This window comes from Myripristis murdjan, chromosome 16 (genome assembly GCF_902150065.1).
Source record: "Myripristis murdjan chromosome 16, fMyrMur1.1, whole genome shotgun sequence".
Lineage (NCBI taxonomy): Eukaryota > Metazoa > Chordata > Actinopteri > Holocentriformes > Holocentridae > Myripristis > Myripristis murdjan.
In genome coordinates this window covers 20858084-20878069 of record NC_043995.1, presented here as the reverse complement: position 1 = coordinate 20878069, position 19986 = coordinate 20858084, and the positions used below count along the sequence as shown (strand labels likewise).

Genomic DNA, 19986 nt, shown 5'->3' with positions numbered 1-19986 from the left:
TGTAATTGTTTATTTTATTTTATTTATTACCAGTCTTTGGAATATTAGTCATGATGCAACTATTCTAGTCTACATGATTGATAATATGAATACCATCTTAGAGTTCCTGTTTATGTGTGGATGTGTGTAGCGTGTGTGTTTACTAAATTTACATAATACATTATAACTGTAACTGAGTATTTAATTATCAAATGAGAGTATACTGACTATATTTTCGCAGCCACTGATTTCATGGAAAACGTCAGCTCCCTGGTGGTTTCAAGGGACTTTTCTTCTCTGCGTAATGTGCGTAATATTACATAAATATGAAATTTTGAGGCTGTCGGAAACGGAAGTAACTGATCAGAGACGTGAGCTGCTCCTCTCCTCAGACTTTCTCATACAAACTACACCCTCATTTCACAGCATCCCATTTGTGTCTTGACGCAGTTGCCAAGGAAACCAGTCTTAGAGCATCCCCTCCGCCACGGAAAATGTAAATGAAAATGTAATTACGAGCCATCTGCAAAAATCAAAACATGGAGAGAGAGAGAGAGAGAGAGAGAGAGAGAGAGAGAGAGAGAGAGAGAGAGACTATTAAGTTGCATCGGTAAGTGCGTTTGTATTTTACACCAAAAAAAGCCCATTTAAGCTGAACTTAGAAAGGGCGTGAGGAGCGCTACGTGAGCTCACACACGCACGCACACATTTAGACACTCACACACACACGCACACACCGAGAGAGAGCGAGAGATGTAAATGAACCACATCCTGCAGCTTTTCAGTAGTGATTCCTCTATGTGGTCCGGTAAGATAATTTATGTTCCTCATAAAAACACTACACAAAAACACGCGTGGTCAGTTTCAGGAGTTATCTTGAATTCCATCTTGTAAACTGTTTTCATTCTCTATTCCTACTTCTACTCTATCTAATACTTTTTCCCCCTATCAGTTTGTGAAAGTTAAATTCCACACATTGCATCAAAACTTTCAAACTGGACGCGCTGGTGCTTATTCTGTGAATTTACTTCGCCGTTAAGCCTGTGGCGGCAGTTGAGCTAAAACAAATGCAACAGCGCCACCGTGTGGTCATCGGCGACAGTGGAAGCGCTACACCTCGGGCAGATTGTTCTTCATGTTTCTGCAAGTTAAGCTCACCGGTGTGGCCAGGAGCATTGCAGGACGTGTTTAACAGTAAACATAAAGCTCACTCACTGGCAAAGTGTGCAGAGGAATTTATTTAGTCTATGAAAACATAGAGAAACAGGGGCACACCCACGCTGGCCTGTCACCACACGACAGACTGACACAATGGAAGACCAGTCATCACCCTGTTTTGGTGAAACTATCAATGCAAGACCAAGGCATAAACAAATGCAGCTCATTGACTTTTGACAGCTGCATGCAGTGCAGACAACGTTTACTTCCTCAGGGACAAAAATAGCTTACTGCTCTTACTGGTAAATTCTGAAGAAGTACACAATTGCATTACATGTGCATGAGGTCTTGCAAAAGATAGGGCCTGCACAAACTGAATATATCCAAATACAGTACCCGTAGTTGAAAGCAAGAGAGAAATATCGGCTACTTTATTAATTATAGCTATGGAAGCAAAAAGGCACGGTATGCCAAATTGTTCCCAACTAGATCCTGATTCAGGAAGTTTTTGAAATTTTCAAGCCACTTGTAAAGGCCACAATAGCTTTTACACTGTCAAATGTGACTTTTCTGTCACTTTGCCCTTGAAAAAAGAAAAGTGGGAATGGACAACTTCTGCACGCCCATTTTCATATTTGAATCAACTCAAAGTTTATTAAATTAATTTGAAACAAATACATGGATTAATCCAAATGTGTCTCCAACAAAGCCTGGTCCTGACACTTTAGTTGATCTTCATCCAAGCACATCGGATAAGAACAGCTAGTTGTGTTTGTGCGGTTCCTGGTCCAATGGCGCCAGCTCGTGTCATAAAGGTGGAACTACAGCATGCTTGTCAACCAGTTGATTTTTCACTGCCTTCCTCTGAAACGTTTCCTATTGTCACATTTAACTTGGCGGCTCAACAAAACAATGATATATCTGAGGGGTACTTCTCAAAAAGCCTCACTTGGTTTTGTGTATAAACTGTTGAAAATACCTTTACTGTGGTCTGGGATAACGGTTTTTGATTTATAGCACACAGCTTCAAAAACCAAGATAATGGACGGCTGTTGTTTTATCAAGCCTATCAAGTGAAGTGTGATAGAATTCCTCCACAAAGCAAACACTAATCACTCAACACTGTACAACTACAAACTGTAGTCAATATTAATGCTGCCATGGATAAAAACAGAACTAATGCAGTATGTTGCTTCATCATAATTGTCTGAATTTCAGATCTAACTTCATTAAGTCTGCCTTTGTGAATAGCCCCTATGTCAATTCAATACAATAAACATGAAAGTTGTTCATTTAAATTTATTCATTGAAAAAAAAAAATGGATGCCATAACTTTTATTGAACTTTTATCAAAGTTATTAAACTGTCAAACAGAAGTTGAGAATGGAGTCGGGATACAAACTTCAGACCTGTTATGCTTGGTAAAAACTTGTGCGTGTTTACAGTTAAGTGTTAACACATAGAAACATCAATGTAGGCATGGTTATCTGGTGTAAAAATGTCCTTATAGGCACACTACAGAGGTACATGTGCAAGTAACAGTATCCTGAAGAGGGCTGTCTGGGTCCACAGTGTCAGCCAGTTGGCCTTTTCAGATCTTCCCAGGGAAACTGCCAGCCTCTATTTGATCGTCCCACTTGGAGACCTGCAGGAGACATGAGACAAATCGTCCTGACACAGCACAACATCTGTTTCATGTCCATCATCAGACTACAAATAACTGCCATATGAAATGAAAGAGATCAGGAGTAAAGAAAAAAAAAAAAAAAAATCAGTGCATCAAGCTTGGAGCAGACTGATGAGCTCTGAGGCAGTACGTACCCAGCTCATAGGGCAGAGGGTCTTGTACACCCTCTGGTACCACCCACAGGGAGTCACATCCTGGCCTTTATCTGACAAGGCCTTGTTGCACCTGTGGAAGTCTGCCACAGAAAATAAAAATGCCATGAGAAAAAGCCAGTAAAGTCTCAGAACAAACAGTACAAAGCATTAAAGTGACAACCACTGACAGAGCCAGCATGCTACACAAACTGAGTCTTGGATGCCAACCCTGCACCCTAAATAGATATGAAGTCCATAGTGAATATCTATGGGCCGGCCAACATAGTGTCAAGTTTCAAAGTCGACCCACGTACCACACCACTGTACGGAAGTTGTTCCTAAGGCTGGCGTGTAAGAGGAGGCGTGAAACGTCACTTGGCGGATGTCTGAATAAACTGCTACAGTGTGCAGACCTCTGTTACCTCTACTGCAGTGTCTCATTGGCCCAACACCTGACTTGAACTTTATGCACGTCTTTATTTACCGCTCCCACGACAAACCTATCACTCATATTATCTTTGGGGTCGTGCTCACGCCATTCAATGTTTGACATCCCGTACATGCATGGTTAATATTTAATGTTTATATTTAATACTTAATTTAGCGGGGATAACTGGGTCCTATATAGATTTTGTATGCATCGGTGTTTCTTTGGGGTCTATTTGACACCAGGCTACACTAGCTGTGTTGTCATAGTTGTTTTTGTTCCCTCTGTTTTACGGCCCTCACCAAACATAACCACACCTGTCGCAGTGCAAGAACCACGGATGTTTAATGTGACATTTTGAAGAGAAGAACATAATTCCCACAAGAACTGTGACGTACAGGGGAGCCAAGTTTTATTTAAAAGGGTATTTAGGGGGTCAACAAGAAATTGTAAGTGCCTGATACAAACTTGGGTAACAGTTCTTATTAAAATAATGTTGTGGGGGTTTTAATTACTGGGTTAAACTGACCCCAAGTGATAAAAAAAAAAAAAAAAGGTAAGTTTGTGGGTAACAGGAGAGTTGGTGCAATGTATTTACAACTGCAGCATCAGTGTGAGTGTAATGTGATGAAATGAGGGGATACTGCATTATGAGAGTGTGTCCACAGCACATGCAGGCGCTCACCCAGGTAGTTCTGGAAACAGTTGCGGGTCTGGTTGGTGTTGGGGAACCGGGCGTCAAACGGAGCAGTCCTGTAGTTCTTGATCTTTTCCTCAACAGCCTCAGCCATCTTCACAAGTCTGACCAACACTGACACACAGAGAAAAGCCAAATCAATCCACTGTTGTCGGAAAGAAACGGGATTTTATAACAAATCAAACGAACAAAACACAAACTCTTCGCGTCAGCCTGCTAGCAATAACTCGCTTACGTTAAGTTAGATGGAGCTTAACGTTAATGCTATATCAAAATGGTTTTATGGGCTCTCTTATTACACATGCCTGTTGGTTATTCAACCTGTTATTCAACTCTAACACATATCTGATAGAAATAAATGTACTGACCCACATCCCAGTGTAACGAGCTAACGTGGCTTCACAAGTAGCTAGCATAGTTTGCATAGCTTAGCTTGGCAGGCTGCTCGCTCGATGACATTAGCTGTTAGCATGCTAATTTAACTTTAGCGGGATTTGATCGTAAAAAACAGTAAGGAATGGTCTTTTAATCCACCCGCATTGTCCCAGTAAAAACCCAGAGCACGTTAAGAAACCACACCGCCTAAGTGTTTTTAATTATAGCCGTTTTTAAGTCGACAGTGGCCAACCTTGAGTTGTTTCGATGTGTCCTCTTCGTGGATGATGTCCTTCCTGGTCTGCGCGCACAGGATGCTGGGATGCGAAGCTGGGCATGCCATCGCACTGAAATTATCCAGACCCACACTCACATTTTACACACTATTTATTTTCTTATCTTATATGTTCTCATAAAATCCCTGAGGTAAAAACTTTTATTTATACAGCACTTGATTAGAGTCAGAATACAGAAAATACAAGCATACACAAAAATAAAGTAGATGTCAATAACTTAGAATCAGACAAAAGTACAGTGAAGAAAGAGAAAGAAGTTAAATAACAGAATTACAAAAACCTGTAGGGTAAATTGAGTATATTTATATAAAAGTACACACACCCAAAATAAATTAGGTAAAGTCATAAAGCTCAGGTGAGGTTAGAGTTTAATCAAGAAAACAACAATAGTGACTAAACACTGACCGCTGTTTTATTTCTGTACATGTTGTCATTTCCATGCTTGTTTTTGTTGTTGCAGCAGCTAAGCCGTCACAATACGACCACATACCCTAAAAAAACAGGATGGACCATTACCTCACCAAGTGCACGTGTGCATTTCCTATTCAGCATAAGAGATTCGGAGGCGATACACACCCTCTGTGTTGTGATTTAAACTGAAGTGTCGGCCACACTGAACGGAGGGTGATGTCAGGTCTATTGCAATAAAGGCAAAACAGAAAAGTTTCAGTAGAAGACGTTTACATCTTTTGCTCCACTGACCCAAATCTCCCCGTATAGCCAAGATGGACTGGAATAGATGGATTTGGTTTTCATCCGCCTGTCAAAAGCAAACAAGAAGCAAAATCCTCTCTCCGTGGAGCTGCATTAGATGTTTGGCAACCAGTTTATCCTGCTGAAATGAGACATGAAGACGTATGTGTCTTGTTCACTACATTATGTGCACGTACACTGCAGTTCACAGTAATAAATCATGCACAATGGATGCTCTGACTAAAGTATGAATCCAATTTACGCATGCAGACGATGCTGAGGCTTATGTGTCTCGGTTATGGAGATGCTAATTTTAAACGGTTTCTCCTCTTGTGTCATCTCTCCTTTCTCCCTCTTAAGGAAAGCCTTTTCTTTTGCGACCACGGTCTTCCTGTTGTGGACAAGGTCGAAAGTCACAGGTGTCTCTCTCTCTCCCTCTCTCTCTCTGTCCTTCTAACTTCCTGTCTGTTTCCTTCATCCTCTTTCCAGCAAAACTTGCTGTATTGCATTTCTATGGCCTTGTTCCTCAAAGAATAGTTATCTTCCAAGTATTTTGCCTCCGTAAACAAGTTTCATTGCCTTCCACCTCTGATTCATCCATTTTAGACAGACAGACAGACACAGATAGATAGATAGATAATTACTCATAGTTATAAAAAGTGGTCGTCCCCATCCCAGAATGCCCTGTATCTACTGTATGTCTATGTGGAGGTCGTGCTCAGTTGGTAAGAAGGGGATCGGCTGTGTGCTTAGGTAGGTGTAACCCCTCCTTCTTGCCTTTTCAATTCTTTATCTCTTCGTAGTACTTATGTACAGCGTATACAGAATACCAGCAAGGCCTCAAAGACCCACATGTGTGTGCAAATTCACCCTTTCTCCTGCTTTCTACCAATCTCTCCCTCTCTCTCTCTCTCTCTCTCTCACACACTCACTTGCTCCCTCACTCTCTCACTCAGGATATAGGTGTTGTCCACTGCAAAGGAAGGAAATTCTGTCACTTAGAACAATGGGCCTGTTTCTCTATCTATAGACCCAGAAAGACCCAGAGCCAGAGAGCGACAGGGAGCAGCTCTTGTCCACCGAGCGAGAAAAAGAACGGAAAAGAGAATTCCAGCTGAAAAAGAGAGAACTAACGGAGGGCGAGAAATAGCATGGCCGTCTAGCTATGTGACAGACTGAGACCCTTTGGAAAATGGGATTTTTGCCACGCGGAGAAAGAGACGTACGAGGTTTTTAGGTCGCTTTGAGTTGTGCATTTGCATTTAGGTTGAGAACAACATCCCTGGCGAAGGACAATCATCAAACATATTGAGGGATCAGAGGTGATTGTGGGTAAGAGTTTTCAGAATCTATGCATAAACCCATCTGCATGTCTTTGTTGGAGAACTTTGATTTTTTTATTTGATTAGATTTTTGATTTGATTGTGATATTTTATATAAAGTGTTACCGTGCACAATCTGGGACAGAAAACCTATTAATAAATGTGCCTGTTTTTCTTGTAAGCTGTAGGATAATGACAAAGAGAGAAAGGATTAAATTATGGACACACATGTCAGGGTTTGACATTTGATTTGCAAACATGTTGTATTTTATTTAATCCTAAATTTTGATGGTAATTTATGTAGCAGTCACTCTGAGGCACGGACAGGCAGTGACCTTTAGAGTGGGTATTTCCCTTTCACCACGACAGCTGGACCTGAGTCCCACAAAAGATGCTTCCTGTTTGAGAATAGGGGAAACACACACTATAGTTTGCAGGAGATGTACTGCTTGAGATTCGGGGTTGATTTCTCTGTGTGCATTCACCATGTTGACAACCTACTGGAGGTATCCTGTTGGTATTTTCTGAAAATGAGATCATCCTATTGTTGCATTGTTCTGTCCTGACACTGCTGACACATATTCCTCAGTACAATGTAGGGATGGATTATGGGAAATCTGGCAGTTATCTTGACATACTTTGGATAAGGAAGTTGAAAAATCATATTTTTCCTTTATATCTTTCTGTCCATCTCTCTGCCAGATGGAGGGTTCTGGCAGTCCTCGCTTCAGAAAACTCCATTTCCCTGTGGGTCTGTGGATCAATTCCCCCAGGAAACACTTTGCCAAGCTAGGAGGTCGCTGGCCCAGCGCCGCCTCTGTCAAGTCAGTTTGAAAAACTGTTGAATTTATTTTTTTGATACCCAATGTTGCCTCTGTTTTGTTTGTCATATTCTTTTCAGGTTTTGTATCAAGTTATGGGACTTTCATGCCAACTGCCTCTCAGTTAGATTTCATCCGGTGCCTGATAAAAATTGTCGGTCAGATAAGCATGATGACATCTTCCTTAAGTCTTCTCTACAATCCTTTGAACCCTTCAACCTTCCTCTGTGTTATTTTCGTCCATGTTGATTGTCCGTGTTTAGTCAGTCATAATTCACAGCTGACTGGTCCCTTCCTTTCTCCTTCCTCTCTCCTCCATCTGTCTTCCCCTCCTCTGTTGTTCCCAGGTCGACCACCAGCTCTGACGCAGCCTCCCTCCACGAGGCCCCCTCTGCCCCTTCCTCTTCCCTATCTGCCTCCACCCCCTCCCTGGCTTCCCCTGCCCCATCCCCATCTCCTTCCCCAGCCTTCCTCAGGCCGCGGCCTGCAGGGCCCCAGTCTCGCACCAAGCGCCTTTCCCATCTCTTCCTGCGAGGGCGCTCTAACAGTGACCGGGACCGGGCGGTGGGGGAGAAGGAGAGAGAGGTTTGGGCTCATTCTGCTGCACCTTCGTCCCACCACTACCTGCCTCCAGCCTCCTCCTCAGCCCCAGGATTGATCAAGATCTACGGGGATGCTCTCTCCAGTGGGGCCAACTATCGCTCCCTCCTGGCCAGCGTCCACTCCACAGCCAAACAGCTCATCGCTCAGGTCATCACCCGCTACACTGAGAGAGAGAGGGAGGAGACAGATGACGCAGGTAAGAGAGAAGGAAACTTTCTCTCATTTGGACCTCTTGCTGTGATCCATCACTGGGGATAGTTTGTTCAAAAAGTGTAAGCAATTGGGAATGACTTAATATAAACAAAAACAGTAGTGTTATGGAAAAATAATTATCCCCCTCCCTTCCTCCATTACCTTCCAGTTCTCCAGAAACACAGCCCTGAGGACTTCCTGTTGTGTGATGTCATTGGAAAGCCCATCCAGCAGCCAGATGGAGCCATCCAATGGGAGACGGAATGTCGGAGAAGCGTGGCCCCATGGGAATGTCCCTTGTTGTTAGTGGACATGTGGCGGCCTAAGGAGGGATTTGAGCGCCGCTTTGAAATCCAGAGAAAGGAAGACTATGAGAGAGAGGAGCGGGAGCGAGAAAAGGAGCGAGAGAGGGAGGGAGAACACTATCAAGGTACACATAAGACCCAAATCTGTCCCCTCACACAGGGCTTTATGGATGGTCCGACTGATTTGTCCTCTGGTTGTCCGGGCAACAGGTGTTCGCTGGAGGCGGAGCAGAATGTCGTCAGGGGGCGGAGCAGAGGAGGGCGAGCGAGGTCACCGTGGGAGGAACACAGAGCTCAGGAGGAGCATCAGCGACATGAACCTCAGCCTGCGGCGTCGCCAAGGCAACCATGTCACTAATGACCCTCGTGGCTCTGGCAAAGTCCCAAACAACAGTGGAGGGTTGCAGGACCGGAAGAACATTGTGAGCATGATCACGCCACAGCCAGGAGAGGTGAGGAGGAGAGAGCGATGTTAGAGCAAGAGACAAGTAAAAACAAATCAATATGCATCTGGTGTCCTAACTATAATGTCGTAACCCGTTATTGTAGATCAGAGCGTCAAAGACTGAAGGTAAGGTGGGATGGACAAACCAGCCAAAGGAAGACGAGAAGGACTACTCCAGCTGTGACCTGGAAGTGATGTCACAGAGCTTGATCCTTCCACCCACAGACCGGCCCTACTTCCTGTTGCTGCAGGGTTATGATCAGAGCAAGGCAAGGCTTGCACCAACAGATGATATCACACACACACACACATACACACACACACACACACACACACACACACACACACATACATACATAAACACAGACGCGCATGAATAGACATTGACACATATGCACCTCGGTGTACTGTGTAGCACAGTGAGTACGCATAAATGTGCACCTACATTTCCAAACTAACAAACATTCTTATGAAGGCATGCAGATGTGTGCAGAGGCACACACGTGTACACACCCTGAACATGACATCATACCTGCATGTCTCTAATCGCCACATACCATCAGTGTTTCCATCCCTCTACAAGCCTCTCCCATTCAACATCCAGTACAAAACAGCCTCAGAGCAGCACAATACCTCCACAATTTATCCAGAGACAGCACAAAACCCCTCTGTGTACATCACTCCATCCCACACAATGACCTCACACAGGTCCCCATTGTAGCAAACTGTGACACACTTCATACCTTATCTATTGCAGCTCAACTTAGCATCTCCAAGATGAAGATTATTATAACCATAGCACTTAGGAGATAAGAGACCTCCCAGCCTCTCACTCTCTTCATTCTTCACTATGTGTGTTTTGTTTAGGATTTTGTTTTGTACATTATGACGGGGCATACGCATGTGTTTGGGAGAAAGCCCACAATGAGGGAGAGAGAGAAGGACAGAGAAAGAGAAAGGAAGGGGAAGAGGCCGCTGAAGGTGGACACGTTCCTCTCTGCCCCTGATCTCTTGGCCAGACACCTGTTGATCAGAAGAGACTCGGTTGTTCCCGAGACACCGTCTGGACAAGGTACACACCACTCCAACTCATGTCCCACGGAGAAAATCCACTATAAGAAGTCATCTCAGTATTAAAGCCTTGTTTTCCTAAAGCAAGTGAAAAAAACTCCCAGTAGGATAAGATAATCACACTTGTTTCCAATGATTATCAAACTGTTTCCAGAATTTTTTTAAATCAAGTTGAACTTTCTTGATACTCGTGGGCTGATCTACCCTGTTCTGCCTGGTCTCAGCATTTTTTCTCTTTTCCAAGAAAAAAAAACATGAAACAAGTGAAACTGTTTGCAAACAAGTGTGGTTATCTCATGCCACATCATGGCACTTTCTACTGTTATAAGAAAAACAAAATTTCAACGCTGAACACATAACTAAATGACTTATTAAGATTGGATTATCTATCTTTCTATCTATCCATCTATCTTAATCCCATTTGTTAAGTTCATCATTAATTATCTGCTCCTGTCCCCAGCTCTGATGCGACCCTTCAGAGGAGGGGCAGTCACACACAACGGGGTGACCGTCTACAGGGAGACAGTTCTGAAGCCTGGGGATGTGATTGGACTGGGGAGCCACTTCCTCTTCCTGTACCGTGACCCCCGTGTGACCCCAGCTCCGCCACTGGCACTGGCCCTGCCATGGCAGGCCGATGCCCCCTCCACCTGCTGCCCGTCGGGGCTGGTGGACAGACAGGAAGCATTAAGACAGTACCTGGGATCGACCGAGGCACTTCTGAAGTTTCATCCCCGACATGCGGATGCCCTGTTACAGGTGAGAAAGGACAGCAGAGAAACTCTACCTTGTAATAAATGCCCAGTTATCAAGTATCACAGACGTGTGACACAGAAAACCAATATTGTCTTTGTTCCTCACTTTTTCTTCAGGAGGTTATCTCCAAGAATTCATCACCAGACTCTGGAGGAGGACCTTTAGCTCCTGCCTACCTCCTGTCAGTCATGATCGATCATGCCTCCAAGCACCTTGATCCTGCTCTCACACCGCAGATATTACTCAAGGCAGCCAATCTAATCAAAGGAATCGTCTGGGTATGTGATAATGGCAACAAATCAAACATGTAATAAAATAGTCTGGTGTTGAGCCTGAAATGAGATCCACATTAGCGGTAACCACACTAATAGGAGGACGTATCAACAGATGCACCAACAATTTTGGATCCCATCCCATAGGTTAATAAATGAGAGATTAGTGGCACCATTAATAGCACCTGGTGTACTCGGTGATAATGAGATGACAGCATTCAGGCGAGCTTGGCAGGAATTCATCAGGTAGACAGACGAAGACAGCGGCACAGTCGCTCACACAGAAAAACAGGCAGACAGACATATGCCCTTCATTGTGGCCTGGTAGGTTTTAGACAGGAACGAGGATGAGCTGATGTCACTTCCCTGCTCCTGGAAAATGTGCTGTAATTGTCCTGGCTCCAGGGCTAGACTGCGTTCCCCCTCCTCCACCCCCACACTAAGCCGAGATGCTTCTCCTCTCTTCTGTCTCCAATTCTCTTCACAGGATAACATTAAGGAATTTGGGGATAAGCATCCCACGCAAAAGTAAGAACATTTTTGTCCTATGTCATGTTTCCTCTGTTTAGAGATCACTTCCTCTACTGCTGGGCGATTCATATTACATTATTTGTGCCGGTGCTGTTATGTCTGAGGCACATTTTTGTGGTATGCTGAAAACATTCTAATACTGTGGTGCTGAAAAATTGCAAGTTGAGTAACAGATTCTCAGTGTAGCGCCCTGTGAAAGTGACCCAGGTGTTGTATATAAAATGTCGCGTCCAGTTCCACAGAGCAAGACAGTGAGATCAGCACACCCAATGTCCAGAAGCTTTCATCTGACCTCCGACCCCTGATGTTCTGGATGTCAAATGCCACGGAGCTCCTTAACTTCTTTCAGGTCAAAGTTGAGGCCATGGAAAAGGAGTGGGAGTTTGAAGGTGAGGGTGATTTGAAAACAATGCCAATCATTGATTCAAGTAAAGAAAAAGCTGCTGAGTTAAACCAGAAGGACTGCGGCTTGACATTTACACATTTCTTGACATTTCATGACATTTCTTGTGGCTGTGTGGGGACAATAACCTTTGAAGGCTATGCCAAATGCAGGAATATTACAGGGCACTGGACACTGAATTTGGCACATGCTCTTTAATTTATCTTAATGATCGTTTCTTGAAGCCCCTGGGGATCCAGTTTTGACAGCCGATATGGACACCTGCTCAGAGGCCCTGGCACAGCTGGATGATGTCATCATGCACACCTTCCAGCAGTGTGTGTATCACCTCACCAAGGTAACAAAAAATCTCAATCTATCCATTCATCTACTGTCCATGCAATGCACGGTCAGCAAAAACGCCTTAACTTGAGCTTTTGTGTTCCTATGTGCCCACAAAGACCCTGTACTCGCTCCTGCCAGCCCTCCTGGACACCAACCCATTCTCCAATGAGGAAAAAGAGAAGGAAAAAGACGGATCACGGGATGCAGAGGGAGAAGAAAGAGGTGGAGAGGAAGGAGAAGTGGATGATGTGTCCTCCTTGCCCCCCACAGTAGCAGGGCTGGTAGATGTGTATCGCTGCTCCTTGATGCTGTCACGGGAGGCATGCCTGTCCCCGCCCCTCACCTCCCAAACCTTTGGCTACCTCTTCTTCTTCACCAACACCTCCCTGCTCAATACTCTGCTGGAGAGAGGTGAGGGGGCAGCCTTCCCAGAATGATGTCTTAGAGGCAATGTTTTGGGTGTTATAAGAGGGCAAAGGTGACTGATCTTAGCTCTTACTCCCATGTAAACCATAATTTCCAGAAACTGACACCTCCATCTTTTTCCTCTTTTTAAGATGGGCTATTCTCGTGGTCCAGAGCAGTCCAGATCCGTACAAACCTGGACCTGGTTCTGGATTGGCTGCAGGGAGCAGGATTAGGAGACATTGCCTCTGAGTTCCTGAAGAAACTGTCAGTCACCGTCAACTTCCTGTGTGTGCCCAAGACCCGACTAATCCAGGTAAGATCGTTACGTGTGCTGTGTGCATATTCAGCCCTTTTCTAGAATATTAACGGCCATTTTTATCTCACTCTTTTCCTCTCATTTTCCAGTCATCCTGGTCCAGTCTACTGGAGGAACATGCCTTGTTAAGCCCGGCCCAGTTGCACCACCTTCTCACCCACTATAAACTGGGACCAGCGAGGGCCCCACCTGCCTCCTGGGCTCCTCCTCCAGGCACAGAGCTGAATGGAGGTTGAAGAGAAAAAAAATTACTATGATCCTTCTCCCTCTCAGTCTCAGTTTTGAGACACAGCTGGATACTAGTGGTTTAGCACTCCATAAAACCATGAATAATAATAATAATAATTATAATAGTGGTAGTAATGAAATGATCTGTCAAACCATTAACCTCTATTCTTAATTTCTTGATCTTGCAGACATCTTTGAGAGCTTCCTGGACCATCCTCCTCTTATCTTGCCTAATGAGACTCCACGGCTGGACCTCTCCCAGCCAATCCCAAGCCCTGACCTCCAGAAGGAAATGACACGCCTCCGCACGTTCTTGTGGGGACTCGACCAGGATGAGCTCCCAGCCAATCAGAGGACTAGGCTTTGAAAAAGCCAGAAATGTGTCTCATTATGGATGTCACGTAGAAGTTAACAGGATATTTCTGATACATCAAACTCCACACCTATGAAACCGCAGACTGGACATGTTTGCTACATGTTTTAAAGGCCATCCATTTCCTAAATACCCCCTCCCCTTTTTTTTCTTTGTTAATAAAATCATGAAAGTGACATGAAGTTTGTAATGTATCGCCATTGAGATATATATATATATATATAAATATATATATATTAATGTGGCATATACATACATATATATATATATATATATATATATATATATATATATATGTCTTCATAAAATGTATTTTAAAGCAGGAAGTAAAAGCTCATGTCTGTTGGGCCATGTGGGCTTTACTTGACTGCTTTACTTGGCTTCTGTGTATGTTTTTAGATTACTTGTTATTTTAATAAAACATTGAATTCTAGCCTAAAAGCCCTAAAGTTTCCGTAAGATCTTTGACAAGCTTGTTACCCACAGTAGGGCCCCTAGGGCTTGGCACCCGCCTCAGCCTCCAGACCAAAGGAACATTCCACAAGGTGGCGACGCAGGACTCATTCCCCTTTGACGTTAAATGATGAGTGTGCAGGTAGGCTTGTTTGACTAAGGGGGAGATCATACAACTATATTATCATCTGATCCAAAGGCACGTTCTCATTTCCTGTAATAATGGTAGCATTTTACAACAAATAATGATTCAAGCAAGCAAACGAGATTGTGACGACCACACTACCACTTGGTAAAGGCCACCTTTACCAAGGTGAGCTGTTTAAAAGGTCAAGGCTGGTGACTTAAGTGCAGGGTAGATTTACATTTCCCTTTGGTTGATGTGACACACTCAAGTGGCCTGATCAGTAGGTTTTCCTGTTTCATTAATGTGGCATATCCCCTGGCCCTATAAAGATTGCCCAGTAGGCTAGGTAATTAAACATAAATTAGTGAGTGGTTTTCGTGGATAGGCAGCAGACAGCTGATGTCATCAAGTGGAGTGAGTAACAGCTGTTTGTGTGCATGACCTTGAACATGTTACTGTCACTGCTTGGGTAATATCCAGTCAAGTTCATTGTCTAGCCAGCCAGATGTCTTAAGAAAACAGTTAACCACTTTCTCACAACTACATTGTTTTGAGAGCGAAACACTCTGACGTAGAATTTCATCAGAGTCCCAAGTTATCAAACTCCTCCTTTGAGGCTCTGGCTTCCTGCCAAATCTCTTCCTTTCTTCCGGTCAGCCTCTCAGATGAATTCCTTTACGGTAAAAAGCACAAAAGCATAAGTCCCGTGAGAGACCCTTATGCACATCATCAGCGCTGCCTCCGGTTCTGTCTCCCCACTTTCTTACTAGGCTCACATGAAAAGACATGCTATTGACAAAGGCCGGTTATAGATTATGAATCATCTGAAGGGGCCCCCTGTGGTTAAGTTTATCAATTAAGTTACTGTAATCACTCTCATTTGAAATTCAATGCGGCGTATGAGTGAGAGTGAGACTGTGCTTGTGTGCTAATTTCAACTTTCCAGTAATACAATACAGATGTAGCCTGTAGCCTTTAATTAAACACAGATGGGCTGTAGACTGGTACAGGCCCATGCTGATTGTGTGATATTGTGTCTCATAGTTTAGGATACAGTACAGTGACCCATGTCTGAATAGGATTAAGTGACATGTAAGGTTTAGTAAGCATGTGACACACACAGTTGTCTGTAACCTCAAACAGTGACACAGACAAAATGTCATACACACTTTCTCCCAGAATTGCTCAGTCATACACCGACAACACACATAATCCTCCCTCTCATGTGTACACACACACACACAGACGCACGCACAGTAGGGAGGCTCCTTTACCCAGGTGCAGAGTCCCACACCTGTTGGAGCGGCTCTCTGTAATTAGCTCAAGACAATTATCATTGGTGGATGGAGGGAGGGGGCGGGATGGGGGCTGAAGACAATGGGCCAGTTATTCTCTCCCTATCATCTCCCTCCTTCCTTCGCTCTCCCTGTTGTCGAGTAATGAAAGATTCTTCCCTTCTTCAAAGGAACGGAGTTTCCTACAAAACAGCTGAGTCAGAGGAGAAAAGAAAGAGGGATGAAAAGAAAAAGAAAAAAGAGTGAACAGTAGGGAGGCAGGCACGGTAATGCAATGCTGTTGGTGTGAGGCCCAGTGGACCACACTGATTGTATTCATTGTTACGCACACAGGAGTCATTTTCAGGAACCAGAAAGAACCAATGGCTCTCACACTTACACTAATGGCTACAGTTTGGCCCGGCCCTGTGTCTGCTTCTGGTATCTGGTAACACTTTACCTGAGCCCTGCGTCATCCTGAAGGCTCCAGTATAAGGAGGTTTTTCAAGAGGTGCGTCAGGGGAAAGGTCAGAACAAGATGACTAGAGCCAGTGATGGAGGCTCTGAGACGCGTTCTATCAAGAAATCACACAGGACATGGGTGATGGTTTAAGTTCAAAGTAGTCATCATTACCAAATATTGTGGAGCATGGTTTCTTATAATAAGGGTCGAGACCCAAATTGTTTTATTTTTCTCCTGGTCCCCACATGACAAGAGTAGCAATATGCTTTTTATGAGTTTGGCTCCGGGGAAGACTAAAATTTCTCATTTGGGTCCCAGACTGGAAATATTTAAGAATGTGGCTTCAGAGACAAAGTTACCAGGGAGGCAGAGAGGCAGACTGAAACAAAGTGAAAGGGTGGAATAGTGTGCATAAAGCTCCAGGCTAAGTCTTTACTTAAGGCCAGGAAGGAAACAAGGGAGAAGGGGAATCTCTATTAGTTCACAGGCAGACAGAAAGACAGACTGGGGGTGTAGGAATCTGTGTGAGGTTTGAGACGGGCGGAGAGAGGGTCAGGGGCGCTGGGCGGGAAATCAGTCAAAGGGGAAATCGGTCAAACACAGACAGACGAGGGACTGTGGGTGAGGTTGGAGATGGGCTGAGGAATGGGGAGACTGGTGGATGGAATGGACAGCAGAGTCTCAGTGAGGTGACCAAAAGGCCAGGAGAAAAGCCTTGGTGCCCCTCAAGGGACAGATCTGTTTTCTCCTGGTTACGTCACCCAAACGTGAAATGCACACATAAAAACACAAACTTTTTTTTTTCTGTTTTTGCGCACACATGCATGCCCCCACACACAAATGCACACAGGCACATGCAGGGATATAAAGAAGCCCTGTGAGGTCAGATCCACTGGGCTGAGGCTGTCCACTGTTAGTGGGCTAGCCAGCTAAGCCTCACAGTCTCACTGGCAGCTACAACCACCACCACCAACCACTACACCCTGCCTTGCTCTGCCCTACACTGCCCTGCCCTGCTCTGGCCTTACCTCCACTGGCGGCTGTCTGTCCTGGCCTGCTGTAGCCTCTCAGGAGTAGCAGTGTGTTTGTATGTGTGTCTACATGGGAGGGGGCTAATGCCACCAATTTTGGCCCAGCAGTCTTTTCCTCTTTTTCAAAATGTCGGCATCCACCTTTTCCCTCCTTTCCTCTCCTTTCCTCCTGTTTTCCTGTCTCTCTCTCTCTCTCTCTGTCGTTCTCTCAGAGTGTTTCTCTCGGGCCGGGGGGCCTGTGGGCCTGTGGGTAGGGGCCTTATTCCATCAGCCTGGGGCTTCTGTCAGAGGCTTGTTCCATTTTGCGTCATGGTGTTGACTGAGCGGACCCCACACTTAACTCCCATAGAGCTATGGGGTTGGGCGGCAGGGCGGCCAGCGCGGGCTAACGCGGCCCCGTGTTCAGCGCGGTAATCTGATGGCCATGTTTATTTTATGTAGCTCTCCTTTGATGGAGCAGAAAAAGTCTTTGGGCTTTTTGTTTCAGCACTTTCATTGCCAGGTCAGAGGTGCTCGCCGTGGTTACGCTCAGGAAGAATAATATTTGCCCTTATATTCGCTCCAAACAGGCTTTTTTCCATATTAGTGTCAGGGATACTCTCTGGGTTTCTGCCTTCCACTGATTCGGCACAGTGGAGGTGAAGGGTGGTGGGGGACCGCACCTCAATAGCATCTCTCCCCAGAGGGTAAGAGGGGGGTTCTGAAGGTTGTCCCCGGGGCCTGTCCCTGCACCCCTGACACTGAGCTGCACCATCAAACTCAGCTGAGGGCCTGAGAGACAGCCCTGCGGTCATATATAAAGGCCCAGTAGTGAAGGAAAACACACACATAAACACACAAAAACACCCTCCCTCCCGCCTGGCTGCCCCGGGCTCCACCTCAGCTATGTCAGTATTCCAACCTTCCCAGGGGTGCTTTTTAATGGACTCGCAAAGAAAAAAAAAAAAAAAAAAAACAGAGTAACCTCCTTCTTATCTCCCTGTGCCTTATACAGCCTCAACTCAGAGTCTGAAAACTCACACACCCACCTATCTGCCTTGCGTCAGCTGTTTCGGATGGGTCAAAAAGCCAGGGAACCACACTAAGTCATTATGTGAGGTTTTGACCCAAAAGTAGAGGAGAGAGAGACAGAACTGTCCACATTCACTGCATCAGATTCTACTCCAAACTCTCTGTGTAAAACCACAGCATAAAGTACAAATAAAGCTTTGTGTCCGCCACTCATCAGCTTGTTTTGCACACATTGCATCTCCGTTGAGTTTCACAATGTTATTCTGACCTAGTGCAGTGACTCAAAGAACTTGCTTTGTCATGCAAGAATTCATTTGACTTTGAAGGGTAATTAGTATATGGCTTAACAGAGAAGCAACCAGATTGTGGCCAGAATGTTGTTCATCCATCTTTACTTTATGATTACAATTTGGCTCAGGCCTACGGTGTGATCATGATACTCAAAGAATGAATCATCCTCATACATGATAAGACACACTGGGTAAGTTTTATATGGGTGATCATTCATCTCCTTGTAGCTTCTTTATTATTTATGTTCAGCATACAGGAAACGCTGGGTTTAGGCCAGTTGTAAGCATCAGGCAAGCACAAACACTCACCCCAAACACACATGCACACACATGCACGCACTGAAACCAGATCAATCATCCGCTACCCCTCCTATCTCCTCAATTCCACATGGCAGAAACCATATTTGGGGCGCCAGTTTAAGGTTCCTGCCCTCCTCCATATCTCCCACCATCCGTCTTTCTCTTCTAACACATTAGACATGATCCTGACCGCCCCTGTGACTGGGAGTTATGTGCTTGCTCACTGATGAAGGAGCCTAAGCTCTGATGTAATCCAGGAGAAACAGGAGTGGCGGGGGGGAAACTACCCTGGTGGTAGGTAATCCAATCCGTCCTGGTGCAGTTTAGCAGCTCAAAACAATTACCTACCACTGATCCCAAATCAGCTCCAGTAGCCAGACAGAAAGGATGTAGACTGGACTTGTAAGTAGACACTGATTTAAAGTCAGATTTAGTAAGGATACTAAAGGCGGCGAGGGGGGGGGGAGATCTGGCACTGTGTCTGGCAATGTTGCACCCACCGCACTGACCATAGTAAATTGGTATTAAAATGTGCTTTGATTGACGTGGGGTTTGAAACCCAATCCTCTGCAGATGGCACAGTGACGGGGACGGAAGAGAAGCTGGACCCAGTGAGTCATAAAGGGGTGCTGCCAGTCAAATCCAGGGGACTCACTGACCAGAAATCATCCTGTGAGGTGTGCCTATTCCTGTTCTTGGTCACTATGGGACTCACCCAATCAGGCACTGAATTCATTTTTCCCCCCTTCCCTACGTCTCGACTCTCTCTTCCTGTCCCATCCCTGTGTTGTACCTCTCACCTTTTGGGGTGATTGTGTGATTTGTGCCATTACCATCTCTATTTTTGTTTGGTCATTCTATTCCATAGCCTCACTTTGTCTCATTTTGCGCACTCCATCCCCTCCACGTCTCTATCACCGGCCATGAGCTCTTTTCTCCATAGTGTTAATCACGGTGTCCTCCTCACCTATCTCAATCCAGTTGTCCCACCCCTTCCGTTCACATGGCGTTTCTTTTCTCCTTTAATCTAAATGATCATCCTGTCTCCATCGTCCCTCTCATCTTTCTAGTCACTCTGTTTATTGTTTTTGTGTCTAACTAAGACCTATATCCATCCAGGCATCCTGTTCCATCCCTCCCAATCCCACTCTTTGTCGTCATCCTTTTCTTTTCTCCCCAGTGACTGTCAGTGTTGTCTCTGGGCTCTCGATCCACACTGTT

The 19986-nt window shown here is 44.9% G+C and overlaps 2 protein-coding genes across 3 annotated transcripts; one reads left to right on the top strand and one right to left on the bottom strand.

Moving 5' to 3' along the window:
• Positions 1-2418: 2418 nt before the first annotated feature.
• On the bottom strand, positions 2419-4810 carry cox6b2 (cytochrome c oxidase subunit 6B2). Of its 2 annotated transcripts, none has more exons than XM_030073136.1 (4): positions 4711-4810; positions 4071-4196; positions 2959-3059; positions 2419-2782 (listed from the first exon to the last, which is right to left on the bottom strand). In XM_030073136.1, the coding sequence occupies exons 1-4, from the start codon at positions 4793-4795 to the stop codon at positions 2729-2731; spliced, it is 366 nt and encodes a 121-aa protein (XP_029928996.1). In that variant the 5' UTR covers positions 4796-4810; the 3' UTR covers positions 2419-2728. The 2 variants fall into 2 exon arrangements, with proteins under 2 accessions (XP_029928996.1, XP_029928998.1); XM_030073138.1 differs by lacking the exon at positions 4711-4810 and adding an exon at positions 4451-4648.
• A 1700-nt stretch (positions 4811-6510) lies between these two features.
• rasip1 (Ras interacting protein 1) lies at positions 6511-14006 on the top strand. The gene is made up of 16 exons (XM_030072987.1): positions 6511-6778; positions 7471-7592; positions 7937-8388; positions 8554-8814; positions 8900-9141; positions 9239-9403; positions 10002-10206; positions 10666-10964; positions 11078-11239; positions 11721-11761; positions 11999-12153; positions 12392-12504; positions 12608-12902; positions 13049-13212; positions 13305-13446; positions 13632-14006. Exons 2-16 carry the CDS (start codon positions 7471-7473, stop codon positions 13808-13810), a joined length of 2997 nt encoding a protein of 998 aa, XP_029928847.1. The 5' UTR covers positions 6511-6778; the 3' UTR covers positions 13811-14006.
• Positions 14007-19986: the final 5980 nt, after the last annotated feature.

Excerpts from the sequence above, each read along its gene's own strand:
- rasip1 (XM_030072987.1), top strand. The coding sequence starts at position 7,471 with ATGGAGGGTTCTGGCAGTCCTCGCTTCAGAAAACTCCATTTCCCTGTG. Across the intron at positions 11,762-11,998 it reads GATAAGCATCCCACGCAAAA|TTCCACAGAGCAAGACAGTG; the intron begins GTAAGAACATTT and ends TGTCGCGTCCAG. Across the intron at positions 12,154-12,391 it reads AAAGGAGTGGGAGTTTGAAG|CCCCTGGGGATCCAGTTTTG; the intron begins GTGAGGGTGATT and ends CGTTTCTTGAAG.
- cox6b2 (XM_030073136.1), bottom strand. The coding sequence starts at position 4,795 with ATGCCCAGCTTCGCATCCCAGCATCCTGTGCGCGCAGACCAGGAAGGA. Across the intron at positions 3,060-4,070 it reads CTGTTTCCAGAACTACCTGG|ACTTCCACAGGTGCAACAAG; the intron begins GTGAGCGCCTGC and ends TTTCTGTGGCAG. Across the intron at positions 2,783-2,958 it reads CCCTCTGCCCTATGAGCTGG|GTCTCCAAGTGGGACGATCA; the intron begins GTACGTACTGCC and ends TGTCTCCTGCAG.